At 48.9% G+C, this 22,952-nt stretch overlaps 1 protein-coding gene across 1 annotated transcript in view; it reads left to right on the forward strand.

Moving 5' to 3' along the window:
• TENM4 (teneurin transmembrane protein 4) overlaps nt 1–21,041 on the forward strand; it is a 219,023-nt gene extending 197,982 nt beyond the window's left edge. Inside the window, 5 exon segments of the mRNA XM_030332936.1 lie at nt 5,575–5,810; nt 8,678–8,974; nt 10,416–12,030; nt 17,475–17,617; nt 20,213–21,041. Of these exon segments, the coding sequence (XP_030188796.1) occupies nt 5,575–5,810; nt 8,678–8,974; nt 10,416–12,030; nt 17,475–17,617; nt 20,213–20,971 (3,050 nt within the window). The 3' untranslated portion in view covers nt 20,972–21,041.
• The last annotated feature ends 1,911 nt before the right edge of the window (nt 21,042–22,952 follow it).

Genomic DNA, 22,952 nt, shown 5'->3' on the forward strand with positions numbered 1-22,952 from the left:
CAGAAACAAGCTGCTACTAGAGCCGGGCAGCTTTAGTAGCAGAGCATTACAACTGGTTTCTCTCTGTGTTGCATTCGAATGTGCAAAACACACCAGCCCGAGTCCTGTATATTCTCTCCCAGAAGCCTCAGAGTAACAGTACCTTGTCTCATCCCATCATCATGAGAACAAGGGGTCGACAGTCCACTAGCTGCTAATCCAGATGCCCTCACTATTCCGCCATTCTAATGGCTCCCAGGTTAAAGGCTTGCTCTCACACTGGTGTGGGTGAGGACAAAGGACAATAATGATTATGCCTAACCACGAAAGGGACCTAGGCATGGAGAAGTCCTCCTGAAGCTCAGGTGAGAACAGTCCGTGCCTTCTCTAGGCTTCCACAGAGAAAAGACCCTTCTCGTCTGCGTTCATCAGGTAATCCCTGGTAGGAGTTGATCTTTGAGCTTTAGGGAAATCAGTGATGAAATCTGGCTGCAGACTGTCTGCCTTGGTTGTCCTCATGGGAGGTGGTGACCCAGAATGGAGCTCACAACTTCATTGGATCTAGTAAGCATGAAAAAAAGAAGAAGCTATCACTAGGGAGAGCCTTGATTTTTTTCGCCACTCTCCTGATGGCTTTTTGTGCTCCCAAAAGCTTTGACACAAGTAGTAAAAAGAGGCTTGGGCTGGGAGTCACAGGCCCAGATTCTAGTCCTGACACTGCCACCACATCATGGGGGCCCTTGATTTTCTCCTTGAGGAAACGAAAGCAAGTTGAAGCCGTGTTGAATGGTGTGAGGCAGTGCAAGGAGCAGAGAAAAGCTCTGGAGTAGACAGACTGGGGGATCTCTGTGCCTACGGTTTCGGTTCCTACCTGTGTGAATTACATGGAGTCACTCTTCTCTGAGCCTCAGTCTCTGGGGCTGGAAAATGGGGCCAAATTACTGTAGCTGCCTCATAAGCGTTGCCCAGACAATCCCTTTACAGTGTACACAGAGTGCCCAACATGGGCCAGGCCCATAATACAACTCAGTAAGTTCTTGCTGGATTCATTAACTAATTATTTAATAACTGACACTTGGATTTACCATAAGAAAATAACTGTATATTTCCACAACCGCTTCTACTCCCAAATGTAATACAGTGCCTTTAAAGAAGCTCGAAGAACAGTAGTGGTTCTCAGTCAGAAGAAAGAGAAGCAGTATCTTGCAGTTCCTTCCCCACCAGCACCTTTGGAGTGGGTTGGGACACACTCACAGTGTTTATGCTCGGACTGAGTTATTGCCAGGAGAAGGTGCCGATTCCGAGCTAGCCAGGGCTCTGCCTGGCCAAGGACAGCAGGGCCACAGATTGTTCAGACATCTTGTCCCTCCCTGTGGTTAAGAACTGTCTTATCCCCTGCACACCTCTAAGCTGGCTTGCTGCATTTTTCTCAAAAGTTAATGCAGTCTTTCTTACCTTTAGGCAACTTTTTTTTTTTTTTCCATTCAAAAGTGCCACATTTCCTCACTTTTAAAATGTACCAGGGGCGCCTGGGTGGCGCAGTCAGTTAAGCGGCCAACTTCAGCCAGGTCACGATCTCACGGTCCGGGAGTTCGAGCCCCATGTCGGGCTCTGGGCTGATGGCTCAGAGCCTGGAGCCTGTTTCCGATTCTGTGTCTCCCTCTCTCTCTGCCCCTCCCCCGTTCATCCTCTGTCTCTCTCTATCCCAAAAATAAATAAACGTTGAAAATTTTTAAAAAATAAAAAAAAAATAAAAAAATAAAATGTACCATCAATTCAATAGCAACTTTTCAGCTTGGGGAGGAGGGGAGACACACGGCTCAAAATTCATGCAAGGACTTAAGACACATTCCGATTTCACAAACACTGAAGTGGGAAAAGGAAAAACTCATCGGGGACTCCAGGAAATGTGGTACCTGTTTTTCCTCTTTGGTGCCTCTGCCAAGTTCCTCTCCTTCCCTCATACCAGGCTTGCATGCTCCGTTTTGCAACCACCTCAGTAGAGGCTTGGTAAAAAGTGTTTTCAGCTGCATCTTATGTCTGAACTATGGGAAGAAATAAGGAGGAACCGCTAATGAGGAGCAGGCTTGGGAAGTCACAGCTCACATTAAATGGGGCTCGTTTGAGATGGGCCTCTACAAACACCATTCCATCCAAAGTCACCACTAATGGACATATGTGCATTCAGCAAGAAGCAGCTTTAAGAGATAAATGACACGGGCCTTTTCACTGTTCAAAAGAAGGAAAATACAGATGGCCAGTGAATAATGCATAGCCAAGTTTAAGGCAGATCTTAGAATTCTGCATGTGTGAGGAAGAAAAGGGGAAGGATGGAGGGGGAGGGAGGGAGAGAGGGCGGGGCTGATCTGATGCCATTCTAACAGGGAAGACTTAGCCACAGTTTCCTACAAAGCTACATCCGTTTTTTGTTTGTTTTTGTTTTTGCTTTTGTGTGTGTCTGGTTGTTTGTGGGTTTTTTTTTGTTGTTGTTGTTTTTTGTTTTGTTTTGTTTTTTCTGCTTGACATACATAGCCTGGAATACATCTAGTTCAATCCAGCAAATGTTTACTGAGCACATACTCTAACGACAGTGATAGCTAACATCTTGGAACACCTATCAAGTATAAAGTAGATGGTTAGTGTTTTACATTCATGTACCTACTCCCTCCTCACAACAACCCTATGAGGTATTATTAACATCTCCATTTTCCAAATGAAGACAGTTTAAGTCACTAAGAGGTTAAGTACCTTGTCCAAAGACACACGCCTGGTAGGGTATTTGGACCCAGACAAATAGAACCCATTCTCTTAAGCACTGATCTAAAGGCAATGGGAAGCTATTGAAGACCCATGATCAGTACTAGAAAAGTTCTTTACGACAGATGTGTGAAACGGGGCGGTAGAGGCTGAGGAGAGATGACAAGAGATCTGCATGGCAGTGACTAGTACAATGCTCGCATAGAAAACTAATAATAGCTCACTTTTACATAACACTCGCTATATGCCAAGCACCATTCTCAGCTCTTCATATTCGTTATCCCTCCTAATGCTATGAGGTAAGAGTACAGTTCATCCCCAAGGTACAGATGAAGAACCAGAGGCATGAGAGATTAAGGAATTTGCCCAGGGTCTTGCAGCAAGAGAATGGTGGAGCTGGGACTCGAACCCTGGTAGCATGGCTCTGAAGGCCATGCGTGCTCTTAGTCTCTGTGCAGCAGAACAGAGTGTAGACCCTGTACCCCTCAGTTGCCAGACCAGTAGTGAGGCCCATCAAGAGGCTAAGGGAGGGGGACGCATTTGTTGTGACCAAGGAACTGGGGAAGCTTCTGGGGAGAGGTGACAGTTCAGCATAGCCTTGAAGGGAGGACTTGGGCTAGAGTTTATTGAAGAGGGGCAGGTGTAGACAGAAGCAGCAGCTGAGGAAGGGCAAGAGGGGAAAGCTGCAGCACGAACTCAGGTGTTTCCAGTGTTAGAAAAGAATTGTGTGCATTTCACAGCTGAAATTCGCTCTTCTCCAGAAGTTTCTTTGAGCTAAAGATCCTAATTAAAATATTTAAATCAGGTCTAAGATTTCAAAATCAGACATATTTTTTAAATCATTGGTTCATCTATGCACATATGTATGTATATGAAAATGACTTAAATGTATATATGTATATATATGTGTGTACATATATATATATACATATATATTATATATGTATATATATATATATGTACATATATATATGTGTGTACATATATATATATATGTACACACATATATATTTGGAATTTTGTCATCAACTTAAGTACTGGAGTTATTTTCACCTTGATGTAAAGAATAGTTACTCTCGGGGCGCCTGGGTGGCGCAGTCGGTTAAGCGTCCGACTTCAGCCAGGCCACGATCTCACGGTCCGTGAGTTCGAGCCCCGCGTCGGGCTCTGTGCTGACTGCTCAGAGCCTGGAGCCTGTTTCCGATTCTGTGTCTCCCTCTCTCTCTGCCCCTCCCCCGTTCATGCTCTGTCTCTCTCTGTCCCAAAAATAAATAAACGTTGAAAAAAAAAAATTTAAAAAAAAAAAAAAAAAAGAATAGTTACTCTGGTGTGTACCAAGAACCTTAAAAATGTTCAACCCTTTGTTCTAGTAATCCTAACAACCCAAAACGAAGACACTGATTTATCCAAAAAATATAGTTTTAATAGAGATATAATTCACATACTCTAAAATTCACCCTTTTAAAGTGTACAGTTCAGGGGGGTTTAGTATATTTACAAAGTTATGCAATTATTAATGCTGTCTAGTTCTGGAAAATGTTTACCACTCCCCCAAAAGAAAGCTTGTACCCATAAGTGCTCACTCCCCATTCCCCATTAGTGCCTTTCCCTCACTAATCTACTTAATGTCTTATTCTGGACATTTCATATAAATGGAGTTATTGATACATTATGTGGTCTTTTGTGTCTGACTTCTTTCACTTAGCATAATGTTTAAAATATGTTTATTTGCAGTGTCACTTTGTAATTATGAAAAGCTAGAAATAATCAGAATATCTACTTGAGAATTGGTTAGATAAATTATGGCATTTCCATATAGTGGAATACTGTACAGTCATTAGGAGAAACACTTAGGAGGGGGGCCAGGGTGGCTCAGTCAGTTGAGCGTCCAACTTTGGCTCAGGTCATGATCTTGTGGTTGGTGAGTTCAAGCCCTGTGTTGGCCTCTGTGCTGACAGCTCGGAGCCTGGAGCCTGCTTCAGATTCTGTGTCTCCCTCTCTCTCTGCCCCTCCCCCACTCTCTCTCGCTCGCTCTCTCTAAAATAAACAAGCGTTAAAAATTTTTTTACAAAGAGAAACACTTAGGAAAAATATTCAATGATGTAATACAATGATCAGTGGCAGACTATAAGCAATTACTTTATAAATGTATTCAGGGGGCGCCTGGGTGGCGCAGTCGGTTAAGCGTCCGACTTCAGCCAGGTCACGATCTCGCGGTCCGTGAGTTCGAGCCCCGCGTCGGGCTCTGGGCTGATGGCTCAGAGCCTGAAGCCTGTTTCCGATTCTGTGTCTCCCTCTCTCTCTGCCCCTCCCCCGTTCATGCTCTGTCTCTCTCTGTCCCAAAAATAAATAAACGTTAAAAAAAAATTTAAAAAAAATAAATAAATAAAAATAAATGTATTCAGAAATATTCTTTTTTTAATGTTTATTTCTGAGAGAGAGACAGCACGAGCGGGAAAAGGGCAGAGAGAGAGGGAGACCCAGAATCCAAAGCAGGTTCCAGGCTCTGAGCTGTCCACACAGAGCTAGATGCGGGGCTCGAACTCATGACCTGAGCCTTAAGTCAGACGCTTAACTGACTGAGCCACCCAGGCGCCCCCAGAAATATTCTGAAGTCTAGGAGTATACAAAATATTTACAGTGGCTTTTTTTTTGGTACTGCGATCATGGACGATCTCCCTATATCGTCCTAGTTTTCTTCAATGATAATGTTTCATTTCCGTGGTCAGAACAATAAACCCATTTAGAAGCCACACCCCTCCCTCTGCTGTGCACACCCCTCCCTTCATCCTCAACCCTTCTGAGCAGAAACGGTCCCTCTCCTCTCCCGTCCCTCAGACCAGGTCCGCAACAGCTACTACATCGGGGCAGACGGCTCCCTGCGGCTGCTGCTGGCCAACGGCATGGAGGTGGCACTGCAGACAGAGCCCCATCTGCTGGCCGGCACGGTCAACCCCACTGTGGGCAAGCGGAACGTCACGCTGCCCATCGACAACGGCCTCAACCTGGTGGAGTGGCGGCAGCGCAAGGAGCAGGCGCGGGGCCAGGTCACCGTGTTCGGGCGCCGGCTGCGGGTGAGCAAGGCCTGCTCCAGGCGGGGCTCCGCCCCTGGGGGTGGCTGGGGCCCTAGCGGGAGAGAATGAGGACTGAGTTCTGTTCTTGAAACTGGCCCTGGGGGAGAAAGTGTTCCTGGGCCCCCTGCCAAAGGAGGAAGGTAAAGTAGGCAAACCTCAATAAGAAATCTCGAATCTCTCTTCCGTTGTGGCAAGATCACCGGCTTTGGTGTTAGGCCTGAGTTGGATTTCCAGCTTCTGTGATACCCGGACTGAATTTCAGCCCGTCCGTGATGCCATTTCATTCATCCGGAGCCTCAGTCTCATTCTCCAAAAAAAATGGAAAGGATGAATCAATTTTACAAGTTGCGACAAGAATTGGAAATAATATACAGAATGCCTCATACCGAGCCTTGCACACAGGAAGTGGTCAATAACCTACTCCTGTTGTTCCTGCTATTCTTACTACTATGTTCTTATTAATATCTAGCAGAATCCAGTTTAGCTATTTGGAACCTAAGCCACGTCCTCCACTCCTTCCAGGCAGTTGTCCCTTACTAAGTGAGCAAAACGACCCCCAACCCCAAGCTGTCCCTGCTGCCAGTGGGTTGGCATCTGTGGTCTGGCATTTCAGAGTGCTCTTCAGAATGTGGATGCCCTGAGCCAGCCCTTTCACTGCCTCACCCCCCATGTTTCTGCAGAGTGTTATTACCGCCCCCGCCCCCCAGGCCCGAGTGCCCCACTTCTTTTCCCTCTAGCTTCAGAAAGGAAGGTGACAGGGAGCGTGAAAGCGAAGAAACCAGCCCGGTTCTGAGCACAGCTCCTTGCAGACCCCAGCTGCTCTGTAGGCACTGGCTGGGCTGAAGGGAGCCACAGAACTGGGCGAGATTGTTGCTGACTCCTAAAAACCACAGAAGCATCCTCATGCCACACGGCTGGCGCTGTCTCGACACAGCCAATATCACACAACTAGAATCCACAAAACCAGCCTTCCTGTGTCTCCTCAACAGCCTAGAACTCTAGCAAAAACCGAAGTGGGAAAGAGCCTTCCACTGGTTCCCTGAGGAAGGCCGTAAGTGTCTTTGTTCTCTGTGGCCCGCCACCATCTGCAGCCTCCCCGAGCCCCCTGTCTGAATTCTCCAGGAGCCCCCTCATGCACATCTAAGGCAGTGTGCTAAATGGAAAATTTGACCTTGGTTTGATTCCTGCCTGGGCCTGGCTTGTAGCCCTGAGCAACTCCTCTGAGTCTCAGACTCCTCTGCGGAAACAAGATAATATATTCCAAGTACCTAGCCCGATGCTGGTAGAACCCAGGTGCTCAATAAATGGCAGCGATTAGTGCTATTAGGATTTCCTCTCTGCGGTGTGAACTGGACCAAAAGTTTCCCAGGCTTTAATTGGTCCCTCTCCCAGCCTGAGATTAATGGTGCTCCAGTCCGGTGGCCGCATCTCCGCGCCCTCCCAAAATAAATGGCCACCCACAGTGACGGCATGTGGAATTAGAATGTTATCCGGGTGCGCCTCCCCATAATGGAGCTCATTTTTTATACAACTGGGAACTTTTTTAATAAAGAAAGATGTAAAATAATCTCATTGCTGCCACTGCCAAGCACAGGAAGCATTAAGCGGTTCCCCAGTGAGCTGCTTAATTCAATTTTATTAATTTTGCCTCAGAGGTGTAGCTCGCCTTCCCTAGGGGCCCTCCAGGGGTGGCGGGGGGGCAGCTGGCTAGGTGGCAGCTCCTTGGGAGGAGTCACAGGGGACCCTGCAAAAGATGCCTTAAAATGGCCCCCATCATTGTTGGTGGTGCAGACCCTGAATCTTCCTTTGCCCTCCCGGCAAAGAACACAGCTCCAGTCTCCGGTGCCTCCGATTTTTCACGGGAATTGTCTGCCACACTGTTTTTGCTCTGCAATTGTATTTGATTACCCCTGGGAAGGCAACCTTATTATAAGCAGGCCATTCACAGCTAAAGTTGTCCCAGCATCATCATTATAAATCCTTATTTTCAAGGTTTGAGAATTTGTTTGGAGGAAAGGGGGAGACACACACGTCTCTACGTTCTCTGAGAATGCGATCCTTTGCTGCCATTTAATGGAAATAATTACATTCATTAATTCAGTACCTTCTATATGCCCAGAACTCTGTTTGGTAATCTACTCAGGCTTCTTCAGTCCTCACAATAGCCCTGTTGTTTCACAGAGGAAGAAATTGAGACTCGGACAGGGAATGGCACTTGCCCAAGGTCACACAGATAAATTGGCCACAGAATCGAGGCTGGAATCCTGACCTTAATTCCTAGACCTGAGCCTTTTTTACCACCCAGGGTCCTAGAGGGCCTTTCATTACCTCAGTCCACATGTGCGGTTTTGTATCATATGACCTACATCATCTACTTTCCTCTTGTGTTTCCCTTACTACATGTCAAACTTAACCAGTGACCAATGGAAGAGTCGGAAAATGTGCCCAAATGTCCTATAAGGCCATGTGCCAATTAGAGGGGACACAGCATTTTAGCTTTGGAGTACCTGGCAATGTTTCAGGGGCAACCGATGCCTAAAGGGTGGATCCAAATACAGAAGTAGGCCTCAAAGTATATTTCTTTATTAAACTATGAAAAACCCTGACTTACCTCTACCCTTGTGGGAGCCCTGTATTCCTGACTCTGGAAGGAAATTGAATTGTGTGCTGACCTAGCAGCCCAGCTGACATTTAATTGGCATTCCCATTTTACAGATGATGAAGCTTCATAGAACTGGCAGGTGATAGAGCCAGGACCCAAACCCCGTCTGTTGGCACCCATGACCTGTGCTGCCTCCTCTACTCAGGACCTTCTCACATCAAAGTCTTCAATGTCCAGATTAACTCTGTCTTTCCTCCTACTCCAGGTTCACAACCGGAACCTCCTGTCCCTGGACTTTGACCGCGTGACCCGCACAGAGAAGATCTATGATGACCACCGCAAGTTCACCCTCCGGATCCTGTACGACCAGGCAGGGCGGCCTAGCCTCTGGTCACCCAGCAGCAGGCTGAATGGTGTCAATGTGACATACTCCCCAGGGGGCCATATCGCTGGCGTCCAGAGAGGCATCATGTCTGAGAGGATGGAATACGACCAGGCGGGTCGCATCACATCCAGGATCTTTGCTGATGGGAAGACGTGGACCTACACATACTTAGAGAAGGCAGGTGTCCATTCCCCCCACCCCCACCACCACTGGCCTTGCCATTTAGAAGACCATTGTGTCATGGCTCAACCCATGGCCAGGCCCAGCTTGCTGCCCTCAGCAGGATAGATTGGACCCATGTGGTCTCCAAAAGAAAACAGAAAAATCTGCAATAGAGGGCTGGGGAGCCCGAGAGGCATCTGGGTGGATCGTGGTGATGGTGTGGCAGGTGGGGGTCCTGGGGCAGGAGAACGTTAAAGGCCCACATGAGAGACTGGAACTGGGGGCAGGCCCAACACTAACTGGTCCTACAGAGCAGGACTGAGGGCAGAGACCCAGGCAGGGGTCTGCTCCCAGGTCTGGGCACACAGTGTGATCTGGTCACAGAGAATAGGGCAGAGGCCTAGGGATCAGTACTTAGGCAGGAGGTGATTAATCCTGAGCTTCCAGTGGTGGGCATGGCCTTCGTAAATCCGTTCTGCTTCAGGTTAGGATTTATTTCATCCCAGGGGCTAAGAATCAGAAAAGCCCTGAAAGCAAAAGTTGGTCCCAAATCGGAGAAAATGTAGCTTTGCTGCCTAGCTTCCTTTAGGTATGTTATCTGCTGACTTATTCCTGTAAAAGAGCCTGCACTTCATGCTCCGGTTCTGGTACCCATGTCTCTACTTTGTTTCCTGCTCGCGGTCACCTGTCCAGGGTCTGGGCTGTGCTTGCTTTGTGCTCAGTCTTCCCCACCGTGTGCTGGGTGAGCATCTCTAAGCAATGTTCTGTGGTGGTGCTAAGAGAGACATTGGAGGTCATCCGACATAGTGAAAAACCCAACCCAGAGGGGGAAAGAACCTTCCTGGGGCCATGCAACAAGCCATTGTTAGGAATCAGGTTTCCCTGTTGCCATCACAGTCCACCCCAGCCCAGGGTGGGCATATGACCTGTTCCTGCATAAAGCCTTAAATGCCCTTCTCAGATGCATTCTTTATCCTGTGGGCCACAGGGAGCCAACATAAGTTGTGTAGCAGGCAGTAGATACTGTCAGGCTGTGTTTTAGGAAAATCATTCTTGCTTGAGTAGGAACATTGATTTGAGAAGGAATCTGAAGGAAGGAAGCCAGGAGAGAGGCTGTTGCAAATCCTTCTAGCCAGTGCTCCCAACCTTTCTCACACACCATCACCCACAAAATCATCATTTTTGTACCACACAAAGGGACAAGCAGACAAGGCTGCTCACCATGGGAAGACAGATGGCCTGAGTGCCAGGGCCAAGGGCTGAGAGAAATCCTTATCTTACCCATTTGTACCCCACTGCAGTACCCTATGGCACATTGTTTAGAAGGCCACGGTTTGGGCCTCACTTAGGACAACCACCAGTTCCCTTGGCTTTTCATTCATCTTTAAGTCTTAAGTGCACAGACTTCCCCTGCGTGCACTCCCCTACTCTTACTTCTGTGTTCCTTTCCCTCCAGTCCATGGTACTGCTCCTCCACAGCCAGCGGCAATACATCTTTGAGTTCGACAAGAATGACCGCCTCTCTTCTGTGACCATGCCCAATGTGGCCCGGCAGACGCTAGAGACCATTCGCTCAGTGGGCTACTACAGGAACATCTACCAGCCCCCTGAAGGCAATGCCTCGGTCATCCAGGACTTCACTGAGGACGGGCACCTCCTCCACACCTTCTACCTGGGCACCGGCCGCAGGGTCATATACAAGTATGGCAAACTGTCAAAGCTAGCCGAGATGCTGTATGACACCACCAAGGTGAGCTTCACCTATGACGAGACAGCAGGCATGCTGAAGACCATCAACCTACAGAATGAGGGCTTCACCTGCACCATCCGCTACCGTCAAATTGGGCCTCTGATCGACCGCCAGATCTTCCGCTTCACCGAGGAAGGCATGGTCAATGCTCGTTTTGACTATAACTATGACAACAGTTTCCGGGTGACCAGCATGCAGGCTGTGATCAATGAGACCCCGCTGCCCATCGATCTCTATCGCTATGATGATGTGTCAGGGAAGACAGAGCAGTTTGGGAAGTTTGGTGTCATCTACTATGACATTAACCAGATCATCACTACAGCGGTCATGACCCACACCAAACACTTTGACGCATACGGCCGGATGAAGGAAGTGCAATACGAGATTTTCCGCTCACTCATGTACTGGATGACCGTCCAGTATGATAACATGGGGCGAGTAGTGAAGAAGGAGCTGAAGGTGGGACCCTATGCCAATACCACCCGCTACTCCTATGAGTACGACGCTGATGGCCAGCTACAGACGGTCTCCATCAATGACAAGCCGCTCTGGCGCTACAGCTATGACCTCAATGGGAACCTGCACTTACTGAGCCCTGGGAACAGTGCACGGCTCACCCCGCTAAGGTATGACCTCCGTGACCGCATCACTAGGCTGGGTGATGTGCAGTACAAGATGGACGAGGATGGCTTCCTGAGGCAGCGGGGCGGGGATGTCTTTGAGTACAACTCAGCTGGCCTGCTCATCAAGGCCTACAACCGGGCCGGTGGCTGGAGCGTCAGGTACCGTTACGATGGCCTGGGGCGGCGGGTGTCCAGCAAGAGTAGCCACAGCCACCACCTGCAGTTCTTCTATGCAGACCTGACCAACCCCACCAAGGTCACCCACCTTTACAACCACTCCAGCTCCGAGATCACCTCCCTGTACTATGATCTGCAAGGGCACCTCTTTGCCATGGAGCTGAGCAGCGGTGATGAGTTTTACATAGCTTGTGACAACATCGGGACCCCTCTTGCTGTCTTCAGTGGAACAGGTTTGATGATCAAGCAGATTCTATACACTGCCTATGGAGAGATCTACATGGACACCAACCCCAACTTTCAGATCATCATCGGCTACCATGGTGGCCTCTACGATCCACTCACCAAGCTCATCCACATGGGCCGGCGGGATTACGATGTGCTGGCTGGTCGTTGGACTAGCCCAGACCACGAGTTGTGGAAACACCTTACTAGCAGCAACATCATGCCTTTCAATCTCTACATGTTTAAAAACAACAACCCCATCAGCAACTCTCAGGACATCAAGTGCTTCATGACAGGTGAGGATGAGGGCTCATTCGGAGGACAGGACTGTTGTTCTGGTCCTCTGACAGGACGGTCTTCCTTGAGAAAGCTGGTAGTTGGGTCACAGGAAACACTGGCTTTCCTTAGAACAGCATTTTTCAAAGTAGATTTTAAGAAACACTACTTGAGAGAAATGCCCTGGAAAAACTGGTACTGGCCTCAAATTGATTTGACAGGGCAACTATCATTCTTAAATTTTCATAATACATTGCAGCTTATGAAAGTCTCTGCGAAGTCCTCTGGTAAAGAGAACTGTTTAACACAGTTACCCACTATTTCTCAAACATCTGACCACGAAACCCCTTTACCCACAGTTTCTCAAGCATTTGAGCATGAAACCCCTTTTTTTCACCATGAAATCCTAGTGCTTCACTGGATGCATCCCTGAAAATGCACTTTGGAAGTTTCTGACCCAGAGATCAGGCTGACTATGAGTCCCCAATAAGGTGGGTGAAGGTATAGCTAAAGAAAAAAAAATCAATTTTCTCATTCCGGATAATGTAATGGAAAGTTCAGAATTTGGACACAGAACTGCTGAAGGATGCACCATTTCTAAATTATGGACAGTCACAGAAATTACTTAACTTCCCTTAATTCCAGTTTGCTGACCTGTAAATTAAAGTGAGGGGGCACCTGGGTGGTTCAGTCAGTTAAGCATCCAACTCTTGATCTCAGTTCGGGTCTTGATCTCACGGTTCTAAGTTCAAGCCCCACACTGGGTTCCACTCTGGGCATGAAGCCTACGTAAATAAGTAAGTAAGTAAGTAAGTAAGTAAATAAATAAATAAATAAATGTTAGAATGTCTACTGACACTGATAAGTATGCATGTTGTAAATCCTAGAGCATCCACTAGAAAAGAAAACAGAGGCATAGCTAATTACTCAATAGTGGAAACAAAATGTAGACTAAAAAAAAATATTCAACCCAAAGAGGGTAGGAAGAGGGGAGAAAGGGAGAGGATGGACAAGTAGGAAAAAAAAAAAAAAAAAAAAAAAAAAAACCCTGCTAGGATGGTTGCAAGGGTGAAATGAGATACATTTTATAACCTGCCTAGCACAGTGTCTGGCTCATGTAAGGTTCCCTTACCTTGACCCTGACTTAAAAAGTGAGCTTTGTTTTCCACTACTGTGAAACCAACTGGAATATAAATGTTCACACGTGCCAGAAATGTCTTCAGCAGCCACAGTCCACCCAGCAAAGCAGCCACTCCCAGACCTCAGCCACAGAAGACCTCAAGAGTCAGAGCAGCTATGGGGATTCAGGTCTGGATAAAACCAGCGCTTTTTATAAAAGAGAGTTTGCAGTGGGCAAAAATTGGGCACGCCCCAACTTGCAAACCTGGTCGTTTCCTTCTCTTTCTCCTGTGACACAACCCTGCAACCCCTATTTTAAGGCAGTTTCATTGTCATTCAACAAGTGCCTCCTGGGTGCAGCCACTGTTTTCGGCCTGAGGGGATGGGATACAAAGATGATCCCTGCCCTCCAGGAATTTACACTGCAGGGAGACACAGACAGCAGTGAGAGGCCCAGGATGAAGGTTTGCACTGATGGCCGTTGATACACAGGACGCACAGCCGGCTGTGCCCAGGGAGCAGTTCATCCTTGAGGCCCACTTCTGAGTGGACATTCCTCAGGTAATGGGGAGAAAGGCAACCCAAGCAGAGGGGACTGCATTTACAGAAGTGCAGAGAGGGCAACAGGTACAGCTGACATGAGTGCCCTGTAGGGATGTGGCTTCCTAGCTCCCAAACCTGGTGGCCTGGTCCGGACCCTGCAGCTGCTGACACTGACTGGAGGATTCTTTCCGGGAAGAATTCCAGGTGGTCATGTTGAGAGCAGGCATCCCATGCGTGAGGAAGAAGAGTGGGCGCGGTGGTGGGTGGGTGCGATGAAAGCGGACTTGGGGCCTGTGGTGAACAGGAATAGCCCAACAAGGTCTCTCTATGCTCAACTTGCTGGCAGTCCAAGAAAACTTAACAGATTTAGAAAACATTTCCATTACGTCTGTGTACATTAAGCACACCCCCTGCTCATCCTGCAGTGAGTTTCTTTCGAGGTATCTTGGCAGGTTACTGTAGCTGGAAAAAAAAAAAAAATGGTACAGAAAAACATTCTGTTACTACAAACCAAGATCCCACTAATTCTCACTAAACCGTTTAGCTTCCATGTGAGCTACATACAACCTCACTCACATCCAGCAATGACACCAATAAAAAGGAGCATACACTCCAAATGGATAGGCTGAGGTCACATGACAACCCCTGAACCAAGCACTGTGGCTGGGGAGAGAAAACGCACCGAGTGGCTTAGCCTAGGCCACATGCTCCATTGCTGAACCCCTAGGTGGAGTTAGCCTCCCTAAAACTACACAGATACCCCAAAAGGAAGAGTGAGAAGGCAGAATGGGATGCAAGGAAGGCAACCAAAAAATATCCACCAAGGATCCATCCCATACACTATTGCACTAACCCTCACCTGAAGCCAGTGAGATGGGGATCACTGACCCCATTCTCAGAGGAGGAAAGTGAAGGTCAGAGCCATAAAGTAACTGACCTACTGAGAAATGGCAGGGCTAGGGGTAGAACTCTGCTCTAACTCCAGAATCCTCATTCTTGGAATGAAATTCACTCTGTAATGTGCCCACATAAGAAAGGATTGTTAATTCATCGCTGTCCCAGGTGGCTACACTGATGTCTGGGGCAGATGGGTAAAAAGGGGCTTTTTAACTTGACAGAAATTTCTAACTCTGATATCATAAAAAGGAAGAGTAAAATTCCCAACTTTTCAGAAAAGTGCCATAGGAAAAAAAAAAAAAACAATGAATAAATCGATTTTCAGCATTTTTCCTAAAGGCATAATGAGAAATGTTCCTACCTTCCATCACTTGTGATTAAGGCCCAGCCCTCTTTTCAGCCCCCTAGTTTCCTGGGAATCTGCAGTAATCCTGATAGAAGTTTTCCTTCCCAACTACAAATTCAGATGCAGGTTCTCAGCCTCAGGCCAAATGGCTTCATGGGGGATTTTTTCCCCCCTGTTCTGTTTGTTTTAATTTCCTAAAAACCATCTGCCACGATTCATAGAATCAGAGATTCTCAAAAACTCAGTGAAGAAAGGGACTTTGGAGGCAAGCTAGCCCAAGTGCCTCATGTTACAAATGAGGAAATGGAGGTCCAGTGACGTGGGGGTCTGGGTTTGAAAAAGCTCAGAAAACCTTCTATGAGCCAGGAACCGAGCTGGACACTTTAGAATATAGGAAACCCAGTCATTCGTGTAGCAAGCTTAGAACAGTTGCTGCTGTATGATGGCTGCCCAAAGTGGTAACACTATTATTCTTTCCATGGCTTGGTGAAAACCATTTCTACCATCAGTTTGTAGACAGGGAAACTGAATCTCAGAGAGGTTAAGGAAACGGTCCAAGTTCACACAGTGTGCAACTTGGGGAGCCTGAATTTGAACATGGGTTTCGTCTTGCCTCACCATGTTCTTTTCCTTCCATGACCTTCCTAGAAGTAGAACCTGGGTTTCTACGCTGCCCTTCCTATCTTCCTCCACCCCGGTACCTCCATGTTTCACACCCAAGAGAGAGGGGCTCCAGGGCATCCAAAAAACAAAAAAAAACAAAGGCAAACTTGAGGTCCTTGAATGAGAAGACAGCACAGGATGCAGCGGTGGCAGGGACATAGTTGTCTACCCCCAAAGGACATCCCCATCATTGGAATGGCTTCAGTGGGTGGTAGGGGAAGACAGCTCCACCAGTGCCTGGACCCTAAGCAGGGCCTCCCTGACCAGAGACATGTCTCCTTTGGAAGAAGGCAAAAGCAGGCCTGGATGCCCATAGCCCGGGACTGCCAGCTCTGAGGCTCACCTCCACCCGCCGCCCCCCCCACCCCTTCCCCAGACTTTGGATTCTGAGTCTCTGCTCAACAAATGCTTTAGCATCTTCAACTGCCTCTTCTCAAGGAAGGCCAAGCCACACTGGGACACAGGCTGGCTGTCACTCTCCTACAGGCACCCAGTTAACTCCTACCTGCCATCCCAGGCTTTTCCTGCGCTAGCCACAATTTTTCTTTCTGGTTCTCTCTCTGCCTTGCTGAACTGCTCTCCACTTACCTGAACACTCCCCACACTCACCTGCCCTCTCCAGGCCTTGCCTTGCACACAGTCTTTGCCTGAAGTGCCCCCTTTATCTCTGCTGAAGCCTGACAAAAGGTACCCAGCTTTCAGTGTCTGCCTTAAAGGCCACCTTCTTTGTGAAGACTTGTCAGCCTGTCCAACTGAAAGACTTCTGCCCTCCTCTCATCTTTTTTCTTGTGTCAAAGTTTTGCATGCCTGTGTGTCATCTCCCCTTCAGGGTTCTGAGTGCACAAGGTGAGGGTCGGAGTAACACAGTGCTGGGCACACGAAACGCTCTCGGCAACATTGGGCCTAGTAACAGATGACACTTTATCCATCCTCTTTCTTTCCCTTACGTCTTGGCTTCCTGACTCTGTTCTTCAGTGAGCCAAAGGCTCATGGGAAAGTCCTCTCTATCCCTATACCTAATATTCTATAATTAGTAACCCCCCAGGAATGTTATAAAATCGATGAAACCAATGCCTATGGCGCTAGATCCTCAAGCCCACTATTTTTTTTAATGTTTGTTTATTTTGAGAGAGCACGCATGTGAGTCGGGGAGGGGAAGAGAGAGAGGGAGACAGAGGATCCAAAGTGGGCTCTGCGAGGATAGCAGAGAGCCTGATGCAGGGGCTGAAACTCATGAATGATGAGATCATGACCTGAGCCAAAGTCGGACACTTAACCAACTGAGCCACCCAGGTGTCTCCTCAAGCCCAATATTAAAGATTGGAAAATGAAGGCACAGGGAGATTAAATGACTTCTTTAGCATCACTTACCAGAGTAAATGAAAGGTAGACTCGGGGTGGGGGTGGGGGACTCTTTGATGTTTGGTAGCGGCCATCTTGCTGCTTGGGAGAGGAGGGAGGGCTTGTTTTTAAATGGAATTTCTCTTTGAAAGTCATTCACTTAAATCCTTCCTTTGGGTGCAGTTGTCCTCTGCAAGTGTTTCCTCCTGATGCAGGGGGTGGGTGTGCATCATCTACGCCCCACCCCGGTCCCCCCGGGTTTGAATCCAAAGAGGTTTAAGTGACAGGGGAGTCTGGAAACATAGGTTCTACTGAAGTCACAGCTCTCTTAGATACATATCTAGGAGAGGAACAACGGTCCAAAGAGTATGTGCGGCTTTAATAACCATGAAACAGTCTTCCAAAGTGTTTGTAGCGGTTGATGTCCCACTTGCGACACCCCCCCCCCCCCCCCCCCCCCCCCACTGCTGTCTCACTCTGGGCCACTTTATTGGGATGTGTCACCTCTGAGGTCCACTCACTCCACAAGGACGTTTCTGCTTCTCTCCCACCCAGATGTCAACAGCTGGCTCCTCACCTTTGGGTTCCAGCTGCACAATGTGATTCCTGGCTACCCCAAGCCAGACATGGACGCCATGGAACCATCCTACGAGCTCGTCCACACACAGATGAAAACTCAGGAGTGGGACAACAGCAAGGTAATCTGCGCACACACGGCCACCCACCCTCAGGCCAGGCAGACCTTATGGGAGTGGCTCCTACAAAGCTTTTCAGGAAAGCATGGGCCCGTGACGGAAACTGACGTGGTGCAGCCACAGTGCCTGCCAGAAGCTGTTCAGGAAATCTGTGGTAACCACTGGCAAGCCACTGTGGACCCAGCTGTAACAGAACACAGACCCCCACAAGCCCTATTAAGTTTTCTCTGATACGCGGAGTTTGGAATTCCACAAAAACACTGAGCCTTTGTCACTGCCCAGAGCAAAAGGGCAAGGAGGGAGGGTGTGTTCTAAATACAAGTGTGACATTTTCTGAGCACCTCCGTTCACCTGCACCTGCCTGAGGTATTCTACACAAGTTAGCGCACACATATCCCCTGGTATTACTGTTGGCATTTTACAGGTTTAATGCCTGAGGCTTTCCAGTGCCACACAAGCAAGGAAGGGGTAGACTGGGATTCACACCCGGATCTGTCTGTAAGGTGTTCAAAACAATGTTACCTTCTCTTGTGTGCCTTTCATGGCCTGGTTTTAAAGACTCACAGAATTATATAGCTGTAAAGGCCCTTAAAAACCCCTCTACCCCACCCCTCACTTCAGGCATCCCCTTTTCGCCCCCTCCCCCACTTCATAATGTAAGTACTAGGAGCTGGCTCTTCCAGGCCCCACGCTGCACCCCGTGAATGCAGGCATGAATCAGGCGGAGACCAGGCCTTCTGGGGATCCCTGTCCAGAGGGAAAGCAGGGTTGTTAGATGGCACACTGCTGACAGCCAGAAACTTGCACATCCGTGTGTCTTACTCCAGCCTGATTCCCTTCATCCTCGGCTCAGCTGCCTCCATCCTCTAGACTCTGGAGAACATGATTCTGCACCTCTAGGTCCTAGCGGTACCCCATATTCTCCCCTTCAGAGCACTTACCACACCTGTATCCCCACTGGCTATGAGCCCCAAGAAGGCAAATAAATCCTGGGTCTTCTTCGGTACCCAGTGTACTGCCCTTTTGCTGAATGCACAGATGGTTGAAAGAAGTAGACAACCCTGTGTGAGGTAGGCATTCTTCCTCATTTTACAGATGAGGAGACCAGAGCTCAGAGAGAAACTTGCTCAAGGTCACTCAGCAGGAAAGGCGATGAGAACCCAGTGTGTCTGACCACAAAGCCTGGCCCCTTTCTGCTATTCTGTGCCGCTGTAGCCCTGCCCTCTGCTTGGCTCAATCCCCACTGCCACCCCCCCAGGCTGACCTGGCTGATTCCACAGCAGCCCAGCTGCTCCCCACCTCCCCCCACCCCCTCCAGCTTCCCTTCCCCCCACCCCCGCCAGCTTCCTTTCCCCCCTGACGCAGAGCCCCAGTCTCTGACGGCCTGTTTGCCAACCTCGCCCATCAATGAATTATTGATTTCTGCCCTTGGCAAGCATCGAAGATCTGTGTTGTTGAGCACTCCAGCTTTCGTGAAACTCTAGGAAATAATTGTTCACAGACAGGGTTCTATTAATTATAAAGAGGACTTAATTTCAGTGAGAAGCCGATAGGCCTGTTTCTAAAGCCATTTCCCTGAGTTGCTGGTTAGGCCCCGGAGCTTGCACGAACCCGGCTTTGCCAAGCTCCCGCACCAAGGGAGGGACTGGTAGGTGGTATGACATGGAGACCAGGCCCAATCTGTCCCCCAAAGCAGCCGAGAGCAGAGACATCTGAGGGCCCCCAGGAAGCACTATGGGGGCAGAGGCCCTCCTTGAAAATAGTTTATAAACATGATGGAGAACGATAAAGCAGGGTAAGAGGGGTTATATAAATGACCGCTTTTCATCTTACTAAGCCTTCTTGCCAAGAACCCATTGCTTGTCATTCCTCCATCTGACATCGTCCCCTTATCCTCCGAGTTCCAACTCAAGCGTGAGTCTGCCCTTGAACCCTACCTTGTCCACCTCATTCCTCCATCTTTGGGCTGAGATGTTCTGATCCTTGTCCTCTGCTCCCTGATCCAGAGCCCTTGAAGCTGAGCCTCTAGAATCAGACAGAGTTCAAACGTTGGCTTGAATACTTACCCATTGTACAGATGTGGGCCCATTACAACCTCTTAGAGACTTAGTTTTCTTAGATGTAAAATCAATAATAAGAGTACCTACTATATAAAGTTATTGTGGAAATCAAATGAGATACTGAATGTGACTGATTTAGCTCAAAGACCAAGACCTGTTAGCCAAAGTTATTACTGCTACTTCTCTTAAACCACCAGTTATCACATTTGATGATAATTATTTGCTGTCACATCTGTCTTTCTGCACTAAATGATGGGTTCCTCAAGAGCAGGGATGATGTCTGATTCATTGGTACCTCTCCAGTGCCCAGAAAGAAACCTGGCACAGAGCAGGTGCTTGCTGAAGAGTTTCTTAATGGAAGGATGGGTGAACGGATGGATAAAGGATGGCAGAATGTTCTAGTGGTCAGCAGTAGAGCTAGATGCTACTGGTTAATGTGTATAGATTCAATTAGTTATGAGAGCTGACCCTTCAGGCTCTTATGGAGAGGTTTTCCCCTTTGCCTCATTCCTTCTTTCTCTCTCTCCTCCCCCACCAGTCTATCCTCGGGGTACAGTGTGAGGTGCAGAAGCAGCTCAAGGCCTTTGTCACCCTAGAACGTTTTGACCAGCTCTACGGCTCCACAATCACCAGCTGCCAACAGGCCCCAGAGACAAAGAAGTTTGCATCCAGTGGCTCGGTCTTTGGCAAGGGGGTCAAGTTTGCCTTGAAGGATGGCCGAGTGACCACAGACATCATCAGTGTGGCCAACGAAGACGGGCGGAGGGTTGCTGCCATCTTGAACAATGCCCACTACCTGGAGAACCTGCACTTCACCATTGACGGGATGGACACCCACTACTTTGTGAAACCAGGGCCCTCGGAGGGCGACCTGGCCATCCTGGGCCTCAGTGGGGGGCGGCGAACCCTGGAGAACGGGGTCAACGTCACGGTGTCCCAGATCAACACGATGCTCAATGGCAGGACTAGACGCTACACAGACATCCAGCTCCAGTATGGGGCACTGTGCTTGAGCACTCGCTACGGGACCACATTGGATGAGGAGAAGGCGCGGGTGCTGGAGCTGGCCCGGCAGAGAGCCGTGCGCCAGGCGTGGGCCCGCGAGCAGCAGCGACTCCGGGAAGGGGAGGAAGGCCTGCGGGCCTGGACAGAGGGGGAGAAGCAGCAGGCGCTGAACACGGGGCGGGTTCAAGGCTACGACGGCTTCTTCGTGATCTCCGTGGAGCAGTACCCGGAACTGTCAGACAGCGCCAACAACATCCACTTCATGAGACAGAGCGAGATGGGCCGGAGGTGACAGAGAGGTCCGCGGCCTGCACTTCTTGCCAAAGACAGCTACTCTTTCGTGGCCACACACCTGACTGTGTTGTACTTAAAAAAAAAAAAAAAAAAAAAATCCTTTTTTTAACAAGTGCAGAAAACAAACCAACACACACAAAAAAGATACTGGTTGCATTGTAACTCATGCAACATCCTTTTTTTTAAGAAAAGAAAAACACAGATTTGGCCTTCACACATTTTTTGCAAAGAACAGAAGGTATTTTTTTCTGTAGTGTGATCACAATGAAAACTTTATTGTCTTTTGTTCCCTTTCTCCTTGAGGAGTTTTCCTTGTTGTTGGGGTACATTTCTCCTCTCTGAGACACATCTCCTGAGGTGTGTCCTTGTCTGTCCCTAGGTACCCAGTGTGATGTGAGACACAAGTGTCTGTGCTAACTTGTCTCATGTGCAACCCTTTCTTCCATGGGGGTCGGGCAGGAGTGAGGGGTGTAGAGAGTGATGGGCTAGTACCAAACTACTGAGGGGGCCCGGAAGGAGGGTCTGCAGGACCTGAGGATTTTTGGCTCAGCTCCCACAGACGAGTGGCGGCTTTTGACTCACCATGTTCTGTGCCTCTGGAGGACCACAGATGTCTTGATCTTGCTCTGGGGACTTTTGTGATATCATTTAGCACCTGTTCCAAGCTGCCCCAAACTCCTGTCCAAGCTTTATATTTTGATGCTAAATGCAACCCCCTACCCCTTTTGCAAATCCTGTGTAGTTGTCGGTGCCACCCCCATGCTGGGATGGAGAAAGTGTCCCCCAGGTCCCTTCCCCCAGTCTGGTGACGTAACATCCTGGGGCTAAGAGCCTCACCCTCCCATAGAGGCGAGGCACCCAGGATGTCTGTGGTTGGTTGGTCTTCCCATGATGTTCCTTATTATTCATCGCCTCCTCTCTCCCAGAGTCAGATGTGAGAACCGGCAAGCCCTCCATGTGAGCACAAGGTCCAGGGAGGGGCAGGCCACCCATGGCAAAAGGAGGGCAGTGGCAGCAAGGGTACCAGCCTGCCTTCCCAGGTGAACCTCTCTCCCCATGACTGTGGGTATCTTCCCTCCACTGTTCAGCTCCACCACTGAGAAACAGGAGTGTGGAGAGAGGTGTTTGGTGGCCGTTGATTCTGGAAAGATGCTTAAGAAGAAGTCAGACAAAGAGAGGAAGGCATAAGCCACGCATCTTCTAACCAGCTCCTGAAGGCTCCTCTGCCTCCCATACATGAGCCAGTAGCACAGCTGGGAGGCAGCAGGGTCAGCGTTCAGGAAATTCCTTCTGTGAAGTTCTTCTAAAACAGCTTCCCCTCTGGAGGAGTCCATCCAGGGTTTTAAAGAGAGACTGAGGAGAAAGGAGGGAAGAGCTAATTTGGTGTGGCCTGGCAAGGTCAACCAACCCCCTCCCCCTCCCCCACCCTGCCACTCCAGGATTGGGACCTGTTCCTGAGGCCGGTACCCACAGATCAGGGAGGCCAGGCCACAGCTGTCCCTGGGAAGACCCATGCCTGAGGTCACTGGGAAGAGGCATACGCTCTCTCTCGCCTTCTTGGAAGTGGGCACGCCCAAGAGCAGCCATCAGGCTAGGGAAGCATTGAGGGGAGGGGACAGCCGCAGCAAGAGCGAGGAGCTCCTTGCTCCTGGTTCATCTGCCTAATTACCATCATCATTACCACTCACAGGAGGTTCTGGGAGACCAGGAGCGGAAGCCGAATGCTTCCTTTTGAGCTGGGCTTCTTATAAAATGGGACTTTTATGGGTTACATTTACATTAAGTGTGGAAAATGAATTCTGAGTCTGAGCTATCCCCCGTGGAAACCTTGTTGGACTGATAAGCTCATGGCACCTTTATAGCCTTACTCACAGAGTCTTCAGAATATTACACGAGTTAATGAAACCAAGAAGGTCTTTGCTGTGTGAGAACCGGAGCAGCATGTAGCCTGGGTTCTGCCTGGCAGAGGGAGGCACCCG

Source organism: Lynx canadensis, chromosome D1 (assembly GCF_007474595.2).
Source record: "Lynx canadensis isolate LIC74 chromosome D1, mLynCan4.pri.v2, whole genome shotgun sequence".
Classification (NCBI taxonomy): domain Eukaryota; kingdom Metazoa; phylum Chordata; class Mammalia; order Carnivora; family Felidae; genus Lynx; species Lynx canadensis.